This window comes from Mesoplodon mirus (genome assembly GCF_964341445.2).
Source record: "Mesoplodon mirus genome assembly, chromosome: 3".
In the NCBI taxonomy this organism is placed as follows: Eukaryota; Metazoa; Chordata; class Mammalia; order Artiodactyla; family Ziphiidae; genus Mesoplodon; species Mesoplodon mirus.
Window position 1 is genome coordinate 161005271 of NC_138978.1, and position 18011 is coordinate 161023281.

At 46.5% G+C, this 18011-nt stretch overlaps 1 protein-coding gene across 3 annotated transcripts in view; it reads right to left on the reverse strand.

The window, feature by feature from the left end:
- CACNA1E (calcium voltage-gated channel subunit alpha1 E) overlaps positions 1-18011 on the reverse strand; it is a gene marked incomplete at its 3' end in the record, with an annotated part of 300753 nt that overhangs the window by 46089 nt on the left and 236653 nt on the right. For all 3 annotated transcript variants that reach the window (XM_082612461.1, XM_082612460.1, XM_082612459.1), the window contains 5 exons: positions 17700-17859; positions 16176-16305; positions 15411-15470; positions 14540-14646; positions 1518-1529 (listed from right to left, as the gene is read on the reverse strand). In XM_082612461.1, coding sequence (XP_082468587.1) covers positions 1518-1529; positions 14540-14646; positions 15411-15470; positions 16176-16305; positions 17700-17859 — 469 coding nt within the window. The remainder of the gene's footprint in view (positions 1-1517; positions 1530-14539; positions 14647-15410; positions 15471-16175; positions 16306-17699; positions 17860-18011) is intronic.

Here is an 18011-nt window from a genome sequence, read left to right on the forward strand (position 1 = left end):
GGGTCAGAGCAGACCCCAAACACCACCCTCTGGGAAAATTTTCCAATCACTCCCCAGTGTGCACACACTCATATGCACGCACACTCATGCATACAAAGAGGAAGACACAGGTACACCACAGAGGCACCCATGCACACATGTTAATCAACACTTCCTACCCCTAACAGCCGGAGCAATGCTGCTCATGACCACACTGACCAAATGGAAATGGAGGATCAATCGACTAGGGAACAGGACCGTAGCCCATTGTGGACCGGCATGGTGCCTAGCCTAGGGAGTCTTCAGTAGAAGGCTCTCAAATAGTATTTGCTGAATTGAATAGGGAGCCATGGTTGAGAGCAAGTCTCATCAGAGGACTCAACCTAATCCTTCCTTCAGCTCTAGGTTTGTCACCTCTGCACAGTTCAGGGGAGAGCAGGGTAAGGAAGGCTGGTGGGGACATGACACCCGTGCTGTGCTGGGCTGCTGGCTCCAGAGAGAGCATGTCATGCAGGCTTCTAGCCAGGACTCTGGCTCACACCCCGATTATCTCTGTGTGAGTGGTTCTTCCAGCAGGCCCTTCCCATTTCCAGCCCTCTGCACCTAGCACGAGCTGCAGAGAGCCTGCAGTTGGAGGAGGCCCAAACGGCAGCCCACGCCCACCTTTATCCTTGCCCTACAGCTAACGACCCTCCCTCTTCAGCCTCTCGGAAATGTTTGCTCCTAGTAGACAAAATACATCTTTCTATTTTTAGGAAGGAAATGAATAAATCAACCTGCATTTCTCTCTCCACCCTGCCCATCCCCTGAGATCTTTGCATTCAAGTCAAACAACTGCAATTTGTAAAACATGCAGATGGTAGAAAATGAGACTCTAAATAGTGAGCTCAGGTTCTGGTTCTTTCCTCACGTTGGCCCAGATCACCATGACACCAACTATCAGAGGAAATGGGATCCATCTAGAACATCAGATGGGAACTACAAGGCTTCTGCCTGCTTTTCACCCTGTCCATCCTGCCATACCCATCCTCCAAATAGGGAGATCGAAGGCCATCCATTCCTTCATACAAGGCAAGGTAGGAAGACATTTGATGGAATGCTGACTGCCTAGAATGTGAATTTTGAGACCCTCTTAAATGGTTACAATCCATGATCTGTAAGTTGCTTTTACTCAGTTCTAGATCTGAATATAGATAACCCAAAAGTATCACATTGATATCAATGGCCTCTTGCATCCATGGGCTTTGTATATTTTATAAACTCTTTTACTTTAGTAGGTTCGTCTATCTACCTTTCTAAAAAGGCAACATATAGGCCAAATACATATCCAAACCAATAAGAATGATCAGTTCCCAGGAAGGCTTGGTGACTCCTAGTTTTTGTTCTCTCGGATATCAGGGAAAACACACCACTCACATAAACTCACCACTCCTTTCTTAGTGAGCCAGTTCCTTCCCTCTCAACCATACTTTCTCCCTCCTCCAACCCACTCCCCATATTCTTTTAGTTCAAAGAAAACTGAAGAGAAACATATTTACCCCAAGGCATTCCTATGGAGGATCCAAGCAGAAAGCAGTAAAAAAAAAAAAAAAAAAAAGGAAGAGAGGTAATGGAGAGAAGGGAGATAGTCAGTAAATTCAGGGAGAAAAGAGAACTTTAGGACAATGGGAAATTGGAGATGCCCAGACCCTAGAGATCCCGCTTACAGCCTTGGCACTTGCAGAGTCTGCACGCTTTGTGAAGGAAAGGAAGGGCCAGCACACCATCACTCCACACCCACCTCTCCACCCTGCAAAGGCAAGGGACCTCTGCAAGCGTTAGGGACGCTGCCTCTAACTATATGGCATTCCCCATGTGTACTTTATTCCATGGAGCCTCGCTGAATTGGAGTTTTCCAAATGTAGTCTTTCAATTCCACTTCCTTAGTAGCCTTCAGACAAACTCCTTCTGTTTCCAGTGAATTTATAAGAAGCCAGGCTAGAGGAAAAGTGCCTGATCTGGGCCAGAAACTATGTCTTGGAAAAGGCGTTTCAAGACACAGCGGCATACGTATGCTTATGAAGGAGTTCATTTGAAGAGGGAGACACAATGTCCAGAAGAGGGCTACTCTGACATCTCTCAAAAGCACAGAGGGGCCGTATCATAAAACCACCTTGAAATATGGGGGAAGGCATTGTCTATCAAGGTCCCGATGTCACATAAAGGGATGGATGCCTTTTGATAAATTAAATGACCACCCGTCCTTTGTGAGCTATTTACCGTGTAGCTTGCAGACAAATCATCCCAGTTCTACTGGTGAGGCTTCAAAAGATGGAGAGCATAAACATGAAACATTTGAGGTAGAAATAATAAAAGCTAACTTTCTGAATAGTTCTTCTTGGCCAGACTCTGTTAAGTACTTGCAGTGCAACTCTTTATTCGGACGTCCGAGTACCTTTCGGACAAAGGTATTATTATCTCCATTTCACAGATGAGATGCTGAGAAGCTGAGTGCCCAGCAGTGGCAGGGACAGCTGGGATTTGAACCCAAGTCTATATGATGCTCAGAGCTCTTGCTCTGTACCATTAAGCTTCTGCACCAGCAAGCTTTTGGTTCTAGGCTCTGTCAAACAGCTCACCAAATTCTAAAGCTGGAACATATCCTTGACATCCACTTAACTGCAAACAAAACTGCAGCCTGTGGAAGGTGTGCCTTGCATAAGATCTCAGTAAGGGAGCCCCAGTGCCACGGGTGAACAGGCCGGCTGCTATGAAGAAGTGCCTAAAATTCAGCCTTTGCTTCTTGGTTGACAGTTGGCTGTGAAGGGTACTTTTTCTTCCTTTCTTTTAAATTTTTTTTACTTACCACAAACCTATGTTACACCACCATATGCCACAAGCAAAGATTTCCAATGACCATTTTATTCAGTGAATGATCCCACATTCAAAATTATATTAATTTTCACTGTAAATGCCAAATGAATGGTGGTTTGAGAATCAAACCCAAAGCCTTATAAACCTTAAATCCCTCATGTGATAATCTCCAAATGCTCAGAAGGCAGAGGAAATATCTTCCCCTGAGTTATAACAGTGTCTTCTCATGCATGAGACTGGGCATGTGGTAGGTGAGCCAAATATACCTTTATCCATTCATATAACAGCACTGATGGAGTCCTTAATAAATGTCTGGCACTATTCTAAGTACTAACTACACGGTTGTGAACAAAACAAATGAGGTCCCTCCCTAATCTAGGAGGGAAGACAGGCCTTAAATAAACAAGCAAACAAATGAAGGTATAATTGCAAGCTAAATGCTTGGGAAAGATGGAATCATTTGATTGAAAATTTTGCCAGAACAACTACATAGGTCACCATCTTTTCCCCAGGCTACATTCATCTTAAGCAAAAGCTCAGGGAGAATCTTCCAAATCCTTGAAATGAGAGAACAAAGTGGGATCAATGGATGGACAGGTGGTCCAGGCTTTCACCTTCCATTAGCCCAGGTCCTTAGCCCCAAGACCTTTATATCCAGTAGAGTCTAAATGGGTTCATACTCACAGATACCCATCTGTTGATTTTGAACTTTCCTATTGAAGGAAAGTTCAATAATTTTTTCTCCTCCTACACACCCAGATAAAGGACAGAATTTGCTCTCTACAATTAATTTTGTCCCAGGATCCTAGTAAAATGTCATGCTATGGAACAAAGGGGATCTCTGACCTGTGTGTGTGTGTGTGTGTGTGTGTGTGTGTGTGTGTCCCTTGGTTTGGGAAGTGGAATTCTTTGATGGTACACTCTGATCTTAACAGCTGACTGTGACTGCCAAAGTACTGGGCTAGTAGTCCCATTCTGACTCCTACAGAGTTGAGCCAAGGATAGTAATCAGACACAGGCCAAAAGTAAAATAAAGATTAGTCATTGCTCTGCACATCTTTCAAACAGGTCTGCAGAAGAGCTACTGAAAAGCTAGGATTTTGAGTGGCTGTAAAAAAAGCATGCTTGGGTTCTCAGTTTTGTTAACATACATTCAGTACAAACTTGAAAATTGTCATTTGAAATGAAAGGAATACTGGCTAACAAAGCCACAGGGTCAGGAAAAGCATCAACAACGTAGTCCCCATTAATTAAAATATATCATAAATTTACACATGGGCTAGGCTAAACTACCTCTCCCAAATCCCCGCATACAAGATTCATTTAAGCCATTATCCAAGTCAACAAGATTGCAAGGGAGAGGTTTTATCAAACCAAGAGAACAGACTCTTCAAGTACTTCAACTGTGGCATATTGCTTAAGAAAAAATGCATGAGCTTTTTACAGGTCATTTAAGTATAATCATTTGATAATACTTTGCTACGCTTTGCTACTAAATGTATAAGCAGAGTTTTTTTACACTGTCTGGCTAATTGGTGAAATTTTATCAGGTGTAAAATTGACTCTAGAAGTTTTAGCCACAGCAATCAGAGAAGAAAAAGAAATAAAAGGAATCCAAATTGGAAAAGAAGAAGTAAAGCTGTCACTGTTTGCAGATGACATGACACTATACATAGAGAATCCTAAAGATGCTACCAGAAAACTACTAGAGCTAATCAATGAATTTGGTAAAGTAGCAGGATACAAAATTAATGCACAGAAATCTCTTTCATTCCTATACACTAATGATGAAAAATCTGAAAGAGAAATTAAGGAAACTCTCCCATTTACCACTGCAACAAAAAGAATAAAATACCTAGGAATAAACCTACTTAAGGAGACAAAAGACCTGTATGCAGAAAACTATAAGACACTGATGAAAGAAATTAAAGAAGATACAAGCAGATGGACAGATACACCATGTTCTTGGATTGGAAGAATCAACATTGTGAAAATGACTATACTACCCAAAGCGATCTACAGATTCAATTCAATCCCTATAAAACTACCAGTGGCATTTTTCACAGAACTAGAACAAAAAGTTTCACAATTTGTATGGAAACACAAAAGACCCTGAATAGTCAAAGCAATCTTGAGAAAGAAAAACGGAGCTGGAGGAATCAGGCTCCCGGACTTCAGACTATACTACAAAGCTACAGTAATCAAGACAGTATGGTACTGGCACAAAAACAGAAATATAGATCAATGGAACAGGATAGAAAGCCCAGAGATAAACCCACCCACATATGGTCACCTTATTTTTGATAAAGGAGGCAAGACTATACAATGTAGAAAAGACAGCCTCTTCAATAAGTGGTGCTGGGAAAACTGGACTGCTACATGTAAAAGAATGAAATTAGAACACTTCCTAACACCATACACAAAAATAAACTCAAAATGGATTAAAGACCTAAATGTAAGGCCAATCACTATAAAACTCTTAGAGGAAAACATAGGCAGAACACTCTATGACATAAATCACAGCAAGATCCTTTTTGATCCACCTCCTAGAGAAATGGAAATAAAAACAAAAATAAATAAATGGGACCTAATGAAACTTAAAAGCTTTTGCACAGCAAAGGAAACCATAAACAAGACCAAAAGACAACTGACAAAGAATTAATCTCCAAAATTTATAAGCAGCTCATGCAGCTCAATACCAAAAAATCAAATAACCCAATCCAAAAATGGTCAGAAGACCTAAATAGACATTTCTCCAAAGAAGATATACAGATTGCCAACAAACACATGAAAGAATGCTCAACATCACTAATCATCAGAGAAATGCAAATCAAAACTACAATGAGGTATCACGTCACACCGCTCAGAATGGTCATCATCAAAAAATCTACAAACAATAAATGCTGGAGAGGGTGTGGAGAAAAGGGAACCCTCTTGCACTGTTTGTGGGAATGTAAATTGATACAGCCACTATGGAGAACAGTATGGAAGTTCCTTAAAAAACTAAAAATAGAACTACCATAGGACCCAGCAATCCCACTACTGGGCATATACCCTGAGAAAACCATAATTCAAAAAGAGTCATGCACCACAATGTTCTTTGCAGCTCCATATACGATAGGCAGGACATGGAAGTAACCTAAGTGTCCATCGACAGATGAATGGATAAAGATAATGTGGCACATATATACAATGGAATATTACTCAGCCATAAAAAGAAATGAAATTGAGTCATTTGTAGTGAGGTGGATGGACCTAGAGACTGTCATACAGAGTGAAGCAAGTCAGAAAGAGAAAAATAAATTCTGTATGCTAACACATATATATTGAATCTAAAAAAAAAGGTTCTGAAGAACGTAGGGGCAGGACAGGAATAAAGATGCAGACACAGAGAATGGACTTGAGGACATGGGGAGAGGCAAGGGTAAACTGGGACAAAGTGAGAGAGTGCCATTGACTTATATACACTACCAAATGTAAAATAGCTAGCTAGTGGGAAGCAGCCACATAGCACAGGGACATCAGCTCAGAGCTTTGTGACCACCTAGAGGGGTGGGATAGGGAGGGTGGGAGGGAGACGCAGGAGGGAAGAGATATGGGGATATATGTATATGTATAGCTGATTCACTTTGTCATAAAGCAGAAACTAACACACCATTGTAAAGCAATTATACTCCAATAAAGATGTTAAAAAAAGAAATTAATTTAAAAAATTGACTCTAATGTTAAAATTTGAGGATAATTTCACATGTGAGTATGTACTGGCCCTACTTTAATTGGGGCTCAATTGGGCTACCCATTTCCCCATTTATTTCCTACTTATTTGTTAAGTTTCCTGGTTGCTCTCCAAAAAAATAATTGCCACATTTCTCTTATGTCTCATCAGTAAAAGATGAGAATCTTCCAGCTCAACTGTCAAGCTGCCCTCCAGATCTTTCATGTGTAATCACTCATCATTCCCTGTAATCTTGCTTTTCATCTTCTATGTCCCCCTTTCTCAAACGATGTGCTCTCAAATTGATTTCTGCTAGGAACTGACTCTCCTTCCATGGTGGGAGGTGCGTGCTGGGGGGCAGAGCCAGAACATCAGTTTCTGAACAGTCCTTCCCTCTTTTAAGTGGAATGGTCTTCTTCTTCCCTTCCCCATGAGCCCAGGAGGGAACAGCACAGGGATTTTAAGGAATCTCTTGCATTAGAGGAATGGACAGGCTTGCTGGAATGTAAAGGGGGCGGCGGGGTTATGCTGTGAGGAGCCTTGAACTTTGCTAGTGTCTGGACTATTATTTAGTAGTCAATAATAATTATCACTTATTATGTACTTACTAAGTGCTTGGCACTACACTGGACACAATATATTTTACCTTAGTTAATTCTCATAAGACCAAAATAGAGTTATTTTTAATTTTTACTTACAGATGAGCAAGTAGAAGTTCAGAGAGTTAAGGTAGCTAATAATTAACGGTGCTAAGTTTACCTGACTCTGAAACCTAGGCTCTTATTTACGACGTTACAATGCCTTTCCACATGGGAACAAATGGAGGGTTTTAACCAAAGGAGGAAACGGCAAAAGAAACCAGCAGTTCCTGAGCTCAAATACTGAGCCATCTATCCTAGTCTTCTCCATCAGTCTAGGGCCAGTGAGGGTTCATGGGAAGAAAAGGATACAGATGGAACAGCAAGATTGACAAGGTCAGGGATGCCTTCTAAATTAGGCCCATAGGTCTTGTCTGTTTCCAGGCAGAGACAGATGATCTGTGGGATAAGGAGAAATCCATACCAGGCCATTACTTTGAGCTTACAGAGGTTAATGACTTGGAACTAAGTAGAACATCAGAGGTAGAAGGGGGCTTAATGTAATGGAGAAAGCCCTGAACTTCAAGTCAAAATGATCAGTTGTTTAAGAATTGGCTTTGCTACTTACTAGTCAAATGAGTCAAACTAGTCAGACCTCAGGAGATCCATTTCTCAACTGTGAAATAAGACTGTAGAGTGACAAATGAAATAAAGAGTGTGAAAGCATTTTACAAATTCTGAAGCCCCATGGAAGTGAGGAGGAAGTTTCCCCCTTTGCATTGGCCCTGCTTGTCGCTGGAAACAGAACTCTCTAGGCAAGGCTAGTTCATCTGCATGAAGAATCTAAATCCAGCACTTTGACCTTGTCACTGCTTGGCTGCTGCCATTTGGGGATTATTTTTCTTTCTGACCCATACCTCAGCATCTTTTGGGATCACCCAGGAGGCAAAAATCCTTTGGGACTCTGCCATCTTTCTCTGTTCTGTGTGACCAGAGCACTAGTTCTATGCTAAGCGGTTAGTGCGTAATCCTTTTCTTCTTGCATACGGACTTCAACGAACTCCCTGTAACACACTCATCGTTGCCTTTGCAAAGTTTCTCCTTTGCAAAACTCGAGCACTATACTCTTACTGGAAGATATTTTTGTCCAAGCACTGGGAAGCAGCAAGAGATAGCAAAGCATCTATCGCCTAGCAGTTCTGCTGTTCATTCTGGTGAACAGTGACCTGATTTGTCTTGCTTCTTAGTCTTCCTAATCTAAACATACCCCAAGACCCCTCATCTGCTGATCTTTCTAAGAAGACCTTCATGCCAGCTGAAGTCCAGCCCATACACTCCCCCAGCTGGAGACTAACTCATAATGCTAGCCTGTGCCTCTATGAGTGTGGATTAAGCAGATGGCTGGCAGGTCACATGATCTGAGCAGATACTTCCCAAGTCTCATCATGAAATCTTCTGACCCAAATTACTCTAAAACCTACTTTTAAATCTGGAGGGCACTGTGATGAGTTTCTACTAATCCTGCAGAACTGGGCTCTTCCCACAGCTGTGAAGCCTCACCTTTCTGTGCCGGGTGCTTTTGCATCTGAGTCTGGTTAGCCAAATTGTCGGTTAACATGTGGACTGGACCATTTCATTTTGCTTGGTTCTGTGGCCACAGGCTGAGATCCTATTTACAACCAACCATCTCCCCAATTTGTGCTTATTAATAAAGAGAAATATTAAGATGTTCACACCCATTGTCTCCATATGATAAAGCTCCCCAAGCACACATTCTACAGAGGGTTCCCCAGCAGCACCGAGGCCATTTGTAACAGAATGCATTTTCCAGTGTTCATCAAAAAACATGCATGCTGGGCTTAAAGACAAGAACAGGTAGACTGGGAACTTCTGTCTTTCTTTCAGACACTTCCTTCGTGTGGCTGCCACTGTGACCTTCCTTTTCCCCTCCCAAACCCTGTTTGCAAGGCAGCTAGGGTGTAAAATACAGCAGTGGGAATCCCAAGAGTCCATGGACATTAATCATCTTCAGTGTCCCTGCTGGGGTCCAAAGTCAGATAAAGTCACTCTTGAGGTGACTCTTAAGGCTGGAGTCTCAAGCAATGACATCCTTCTATCTGCTCACAGCTGGAAATTTCCAATTTCAGCTCAGCTGGCATCCTAAATCCACAGTTAATGGGCTACCTGATGGCTAAATTTAATTTTAATCCTTCATTCTCTTCCACAGAGCAGTGGAACTGGATGAACTGTCTGGCTCAGTGGTAAATGAGTCTTCTTTGAATGGAGTAGGACTTTGTCCACCCTCTTTCCCCCTACAAGATTAATGAGTAGTCATAGCTTCCTGTGGGAGACACCCCTCTCACTTTTAAAAGAATGGGGGCTGTCAAGAAAGAAGCCCCAAAGCAAAACTTGAGGTTTGAGGGGACTGCCTCAGACACAGGCAGACAGCAAAGGACAGGAGAAAGGGTCAGGCAGGTGTAAGGTGAAATATCAGTTCTATGATTACCAAGCTCCGCTGAGTGTGAGCATGTACCAGCATTTCAGTTCTAAGTAGTCACTCCTTTCTCATGTATGCACACTCCCACCTTCACAAACACAAAGCCTCAAATGCAAAACCAGAACCAGAGTACCATTTCCAAGTCTAAAATTGTCTGTGCTTGTGTATGTCGTTGAATGAATTCAGAACCAGCTCTGCTGCTGTGGCTGGTTCTGAATGCGTTCAAAAGACCTTATCCATCTTAGAGACTAGAGCAGACTGTCAAGTGTCAGGAAAGTGACGTACTTCAATGAAGAGAATGTACTAAAAGCTAACGTGGGAATTCCGGGTCCTTCTGGCATCAAGAGGCGATTGACTCATGTTTTTCTTTTCTGGCTAAGGACTGAATAATGAAAGGCCAAGTGCGGCTGTGATCCAGATCCCCTGCGTGCCAGGGAGCCCTGACCTTACCTCGTGCCCTGCTATGATGGAAAATGGTAACGGGAAGCTTCGGCGTCAGCTGCCTGAGAGCCTGCACGACTCTGACTGGTGTACACAGCCATGCTGGGGAGGAGGTGGGAGCTGAATTGCTAGTTATTTTTCTTTTAAACTGTTTGTGTTGAGAAGCCATCCTAAGCTGCGAATTTACTATTAAGAATCCAACCTAGGACAGCTCACCTGGTGACTTGACTTGAGCTGGTCAAGTAACATGTTGTAGAGCAACAAGAATGAAGAGGAGGGAGGGGCCTGGGCTGGAGCGCAGGATCACACCCTTCCCATCCTCCCCTGCGGTCCCTACTGAGGTGCTGGCCTGGCCCCGCCCACCTGTCTGCCAGAGCCCTTCACTAAAAGTGGAAGACAGGAAGCCTGAGGGCCAGACAGCATCGCCATCAATGGGCAGGATCCCATAAGGTTCATGTACTCAACCTGCACAGTGGACACATGACCCCCATACAAGGCAGCCAACTCTGGGGGGTGCCCCAAAGTGAGGGGGTGTGTCCAATGTGCAGATACCCAGAAATGCCAAGGCTGGAACCATCTCTGCTTTCCCACCCAGCAGACCGGGAAGCAGAAGTGATGGCAACAGGGTGTGAGAAAAGTGGGAAAAGCAGTTTCTGGTCTTTCAGGGGACAATAATTATCAAACAGAAGAATCCCTCTTTTTCAAATAGAAAAAGATAAAAGAGAAAGGTTTCACAGGCCCAGTCACTCACCAGACTTTTCTTGAAACCACAGAGAGGAAAAGGCACAGTCAGGATATTTATAGTTGGCAAACACTCCGTGTCCCCACGTGGCCCAGAAAGCGGGGTGTTGTGAGGGCAGTGGGATGAGGGAGAGCTGTAGCCAACCTCTGTCAAAACTCTGCCCGCCTCTACACAGGTATCGGGCTTATGGAGGGAGACCTGAGTGTTCTTATAAATGCTTTATAATGTAAAAGTGGACTCGGAAGAACAGGAAGGGTGCAATACAGGTATCCTTCCATTTATTTTCTTATCCCTTGCTATGCCCACACTCAGAAAATAAACCCCCTTCCCCTCCTCCTCCAAAGTCAATAAAGTGCCCACATGGAATCTGTCGAGTTTACACTATAAAGAATCCCTTCACTTCACATATGCAGCTATAAAGAAGAGAGATCCCCTTTCAGCCAATACATAAACAACATACATGCTCCTAGAAAATATACATGATGGCAGGTGCAGACTGATGCAGTAGAAGGGCTCAGCTTTCTCTGAGAATTCAGCTAGAGGCCATTTTCTCCCCTTGGTTGGGGTGTTGCTATTGGGACTTGGGCTGGGTCCTGAGAAGGCTCTGGCTGCCAGTGGTGGAAGAGATACCAAGTCACTTCTGATTTCTGAGGAGCCACGGAAAGGTATTACCATGTCAATCAACATCAGTTCTGCTCAAATTGAGCAATAACCTTTGTAGAAGCCTCAGTAAAACAAGGTTCAATTTCAAGGAGAGAGAGAGAGATAGGCCAGGAGTAAGGTTATGTGAATGGTGGACATTCTTAGGGGCAAAAATATGGGATATGACAATGAAAGTTGTATCCACAGAGAGGGAGGTCCTTGACAAGCCTACAGAAAAACTCACACATGGTTCTCTTGGCCTGAGCCCCTGACCACAGCCCCGCAGGGGGATATAGGCCTTATTCCGATATCAACCCATTTCAGGTCAGGCCCTTGCTTTGCTGGCAGGGGAAACCCTGGCTAACCCTACCAAAATGATGGGAGAGCTGAATTCTCTGTGCCCTTAATGAGGAAAGTGGGAGAACAGAGTTAGAAAGCATGAGCATACGAGCAAGAGAAAGCATTACCTGGACCTCAGCAAACATGACAAAGGCCAGAGGAGGGGGGTGTGAGCCTGTCCCATAAGCAGGAGAAAGGGGAGAGGAAATGTGCATGGTAAGCTTAGAAGGATGCTAACAAAAGAGAGAGTGTGGATGGAGAAGGATGAGCAAGTACCATTTACATTTTGGAGAGAAATGAATAACAAGTTCAAGAAGTGAAATCACTAAAAGCAAGCAATGGATCATAACGCTCAATCCATCACAATATGCGTGGACCCCAGAACCAGGGGATTTCTGGGGTACCCTGCACTGTATCTGGTCTGAAGACCAACAGAGAGGCTTTGGCTCCGGGGCTATTAAGGCTTCCCCCACCACAAACACCAAAGCTACCACTGCCACGTTTCAAAGGGCACAAAGAAAGAACAAGACAGATGACAACCCTCCAGCCTGTCGTCACTGCTCTGGATCTGAGGAGACACAGCTGGACTGTGGACATGGGGCAGGCGTGCAGAGGCTTCCTTTAACACACACCTCCTTCCCACTGGCACCAACACAGGCCAGGTGTGTGTGTACAACAACCAAGTCTTGGAAACCAGCCTGTGTTCAACTTTTTGTGTACGTTAGGTCTCAACACACATTTTACTCCATATTCGGACTTCATGACGTGATGGAGGATGGAAGCATAAGGAAGGGAATTCACGTTTACTGATCACTCACACTGGGTAAGGCTCTGGGCTAAGCCCTTGACACACATTATTCTGTCTCCATGTCAGAGATGAGGGTAAGAGGGTTAATACTTTGCTATGTTGCTCTAGGCCATGAAACTGGTAGTGGAGGAGCTGGGCCTTCCTGACTCCACAGCCCACCCCCTTCCTCCCGCTCTGCCCTGTGACCCCAATGAACTCCGTTCTTCCTCAAGATGAGGTGTCTCCTTTCCTATATGCTCCTCTCTCCTTGTCCTTTATTTCTTCAAAGAGAGACAACGTATTTTACTGAGATCAAAGTAAGGGAGAAGAACAATATGGTGAACAATGTACACAAATGAGTTGGTAAAATGAGACGGGAACTTGACTTTAAAAACTCAGGGGTAAGATTTACCTCTAACATAAAAGGTGGACCTCCTTAGGATGAAGGCAGACTTTGGTGCTTCTTTCCTTGAAGGAGGAGGAAGAGGAGCTGGGAGTCCCCTTATTAGAGCCAGAGTTGCCTTTATTTTTATCTTGCTATGGGAGTCCATACAGGGACCAGATGCTTGGAAAAATCATACTTTTGTGAAATCTCCTTGCGAACAGTTCAGAAACATCTGATAGGATTCCTTGTGAGGGGCCCAGGTGACTCCACATGACTCTAATGGGGTAAATACACTGGTGCACATAAGGACAAAGGACACTGGAATTGTCCTGACTGCCAGCTCAGGGTCACAAGTCACATTCAGCCTGGTTCTCCTTTGGAAGGTCCCCCATGGCTGGGGCAGCAATGGACACAGTCTACTTCCAGGTTCTGGGAGGTCTCAAATTCTTAGCACAGCTGGGGACCTTTCATCTCTCCTCCCACTCTTGGCCACCTGAGGAACATTCCTTCTTAACTGTTACCCCATTTCTTTCTCTGCCAGATGGATAGGGACGGAAGCTGACAGTGTCTGGGGAGAAGGCGGGACAGATGATCCCTACTTGACCACTTGGATCTGGGAAGGTCAAGCCTACGGAGGTGTTTTGCTCCTTCCCTTTTGTAGACATCATCAATGACAGAAGCTCCCAAATGCTTTCCTTGTGCCCATCACACAGTGTAGCTCATCTTGCCTAGAAGACTTGGCTTTCTCTTGTACTCAGAAAGCTGGAGGGCATTCTACTGTGCCATCCGGCAAAGGGTGAAGCTGCTCCGACCGTGGAACAAGGTACGGACAGAGCCCAGAAGGCTGTCATTCATCTTCTGGGGCCCTCTACCCACTAGCGTAGGGAAAACGCTCTGACAATATGTCTACTTCCTAGCTACACCCTGGAGGGCTAGGAAAGCCCTTCCCTGGATCAGTGTTCAGAAAAAAAAAAAATCCCCTAATGTAATGAACATGGTTAGTCACCTGAATGGTTTAAGACTGTTTTCCTAAGTGTGTTACCAAGGAAAGTTGGGAAGGTCTTTCCTTCTGGAGTTCATCATATTAACATGCTTCTTATGTCCTTGGAATAGCTCTGGGGTACTTCTGCTCATGAGCAGAGAATCTCTCCACACCCAGGATTCTATGATTCCCCAACTCTGCTCTACCTGCTGCATTTTTCTTTCAAGCTGATCCTTTGTTTGACAGAATCGAGAAATGAAAGGGTACCTCGGCTGTCCCTGGGTCCCGTGCTGAGCCCATGGGGGCACACAAGTGAGTGCCTGCCCAGGCTCACTCATCTCGAAGGGAGGAATGCCAAGGCCTTTGGCTTCTCCCTAGAGACTCGTTCTGCTCCTCCTTCACCAGTCCCACGACTCAGGGCATGTGAGCTGAGGCTGTAAGGCTCTCAGGAGCCCTGTCGAGGGGCAACTGGGAAGCAGACTCCCAGGGCAGCGTTCATGGGCACCACTGAGTGAATTGGCCCTGGAGAAGCCCTCAAATCAGCCGTCTCAGGAAGGAGGGAGGGAAGGGAATCGAAGGAGAAAAAAAGAGTTACTTACGCCAGAGCAAAGGCCACCAATGCACCAACCACTACCACAAAGTCGAGGATGTTCCACAGGTCTCGGAAGTAGGACCCATCCTGCAGGATCAAGCCCTGGTCTATCATCTGCAGAAGGAGGATGTGAACAGCCACCAATGAGCCCAGGAGGTGCTGGTCATACGTGCCCTGAGCTCTGGGCTCCCTATGGCAATGCCCCCGCTGCCATTGCCTCTAAAAAGCAACCCCACACGGGGACCCAAGGAGCAGGAGGACAGGTCCCACAGGCTCTGTCCACCTAACTGTGAGGCCCAAGGCCCTTCTCATAGCCACCAGGGTTCACTTAGACTCCCTGGCTCCTCGAAAGCCACCACATCCCTCCTTACATTAGTGGCTCAGAGCCCCAGGCATCACCACATATGCACAGACAAGAAAAATCTCAGATGGGTGAGACTGGGAATAAGATGGTAACGTGGGGTGTTATGGTGGCAGGGAAGAGAGTGGAGGGCAGTGAGTATGGTTGAGACTAAATGAGGCCAGGAAGACATCCCTACCCACCCCTCTGCCTTGGCAGGCACCCAGGCTCAAACCAGGAAGCGTGTTGGGGAGGGGAGAACAGTCCCCACGCCTGGAGCACCTCTCCTGCCTTCCTGAGAGGGGGCCTGCCTTTTCCCCGGGCCATGCCCACAGGTCTGCACCAGTCTAAACAGATCCCCACAGTCAAGTCCTGCCACGACAGACCTCACTGGGATCTGAGGCTGGAGGAGGGGTCAGCAGAGGCGCCGCTGAGGTTCTGTCATTGATCAGGAGGTGACAGTCCTGGGGAAGGGCACCAGACTAGAGAGGCAGACAGGTGGCCCATCCAAGCCCAGGTTTGCTCTAGAGGCTCTTACCTTTATAACCATCTCAAAGGTGAAGACGCCAGTGAAAACATAGTCAAAATACCTCAGCACCTGTAAGACACATAAGGTAGAGACCACCAGGCTACACACACCCCTTAAACACGGGCTCTCATGCACGCCCACCCCAAGCCCCGCTCGTTTCTACCCTGGAACAGAAGGTCGGAGTTGTAACTGCTAATCAGACGCAGGGAAGAGAGGAGCCGTGGATACTGCTGGGGCCCCGTGACCCGCTGGCCAGTCCTTGGCCCTTCCCCCCGCACTGTGGTCAGAACTTAATGTCTTGGGTCCGAATTGCCCCACAGATCTCTCCCTCCCTGGGATCCTTGTCCGTTCCAATCCTCCCCACCCCCTTGACCCCTCCTGACATCCACCCTGGCCCTCCAGGAGGTGCCTCCGCTCCCTGGGAGGAGCTGCAGCGCCCTGACATCACCCACATCACCCATGCCCCTAGGTCAGACCCCACATCCAACCCATGGGTGAGTGCAGACCCCCTTTCAAAGCCCTGGCTGGCTCTGGGTGTAAGGCCCACTGCTGAGCATAAAGGTAAGCAGTGTGGTTAGGGTTAGGGTTGCGGGTGGGGACCGGCCTTGAAGCGGTTCACGCTTTGCCCTGAGGACTGGGACCAGGCAATCTCTCAAGCCTCTTTCATTCTCCAGGAACCTTCCTTAGCTCATCTCTAATGTTGGGATGGGAGGGGCTGGGAAGAGGCAGTACCAGGGCACTACGGGAACTGGCAGTCAGCCCCTGTGCACCCACTTTGTTGCGCTCCGAGTTGGTCAGGACGGGGTCCTCGGCCGCCAGGGCGATGCTGCTGGCTGCGATCACCAGGAGGATGCACATCTCAAAGTAGCGCAGGTTCACGATGTAGTGGCAGGCCCTGCGGATCCTGTGGGGCAGCGGATGAGCCCGCTGAACCGGCCCCCCTTCCCTCCCATTCCCATCTTTCCTCCCCACCCCCATGCCCATCAGCCTCTTCCAGACAGCCAGGTCCTGGGCAGAGGAAGCCAGTGGGAGAGCCATTTAATTTCTCAGGCAACCACCCTTGGTTTAAAGTGACGGTGGGGGCAAGGTAATCAGATTGGTTAGGGGCTGCAGTACACAAGCCAAGATACGTTATATCTGCAAAAGCACATCTGAGCTGGGGGAGCCGCGGCCAGCACCAGACGACACACGCTCGGGTGTCTACAAGGCACCTTCCACTGGGTCTCAATGTCTACTCCCCAACTGTACAGAAACTGGGGCACAGCAAGGAACTCCTAAGAACCAATAAATGTAAAAACAGACCTTGATCCTAAGATTCCTGATGAAAGCAGCAAAAGGCTTCCCTGAGCCTCAGGTATTCTGACTAAAGTGACTATTCTTTTTTTTTTTTTTTTTTGCGGTATGCAGGCCTCTCACTGTTTTGGCCTCTCCCGTTGTGGAGCACAGGCTCCGGACGTGCAGGCTCAGCGGCCATGGCTCACGGGCCCAGCCGCTCCGCGGCATGTGGGATCCTCCCAGACCGGGGCACAAACCCGTGTCCCCTGCATCGGCAGGCGGACTCTCAACCACTGTGCCACCAGGGAAGCCCCTAAAGTGACTATTCTATAGACAGCATCCTGGCCTCAGTTGGCCTGACATCTCTTAGCCCCGGTTCCTTCCTTCCCAGGGCCATGCCTGAATACCACCCACATGGTCACTGAAAGCCTTCTCACCTTCCTAGACTCAGAAGCTGGTCTACGTGTACATCTTGCTCATTTCCAGGGTGGAAGGCAGCTTCTCTTTCAAAATTCCATCTTTCCTAAATCTAACCTTCCAGATTCTTCCTCGCCAACCCCATCTCATGCCCTGCCTCTGCTCTGAGGGACACACCCACTTCAAAATTCACACATAGGGCAGCCAATGGATGATCTAGTTATCCTAGGCTCCCTAGTCTCAGCTCTGTCCACTCTGGAATATTTGGTGACACATCCCAAGTAGATCTCCTTCCTTCTCACCCCACCCCCCAACCTGCTAACCAAAGAGTAGGTGAAGAGTCCTTTCCTCATGACATTTCTCATTCTGTACTGTCTTAAATTACTCTTTAGACTATGGGCACAGAGTTCTGAGGCTGTTCATTAATTCCATGACTCACCTCAACTAGTGAGCACCCTGGAGTCTTCAGATGTCTGGCCACATTCCACCAGGAAGGCTCAGGAGGAAGACTGGACCCCCATCCCTCCTTCTCATCACCCCGCCCTGGCTCAAACCTTGGCTGTTTACTCCAGCACCAAAGGGAGGTGGCAATGGAGGGTGTCTTACGGGTTGGTGGTGCTGAAGATGAACATTGAGCTGTGAGGCACCATGGCTTTGCCCGTCTCACGCTTCTCCTTCTTCTGCTGCTTCTTCTCCACCTCCTCCTCATCGTCTTTCATCTCCTCCTCTTTCAAGGGACTGGCTTCTCCATCAGTCTTGCTGCTGACTGCAAGAGGAACGTGTTGAAATCTTCAGAAACCTTGCTACCTGCAGAAAGGTGCCCTTCATTTTCCACTGGGGATGGGATAGAGGGGATGGGAGAGGCAGCTAGTGATGTGCCTGGCAAGGTGCCTGAAAACATCAGGGTGTTTGCTAGAT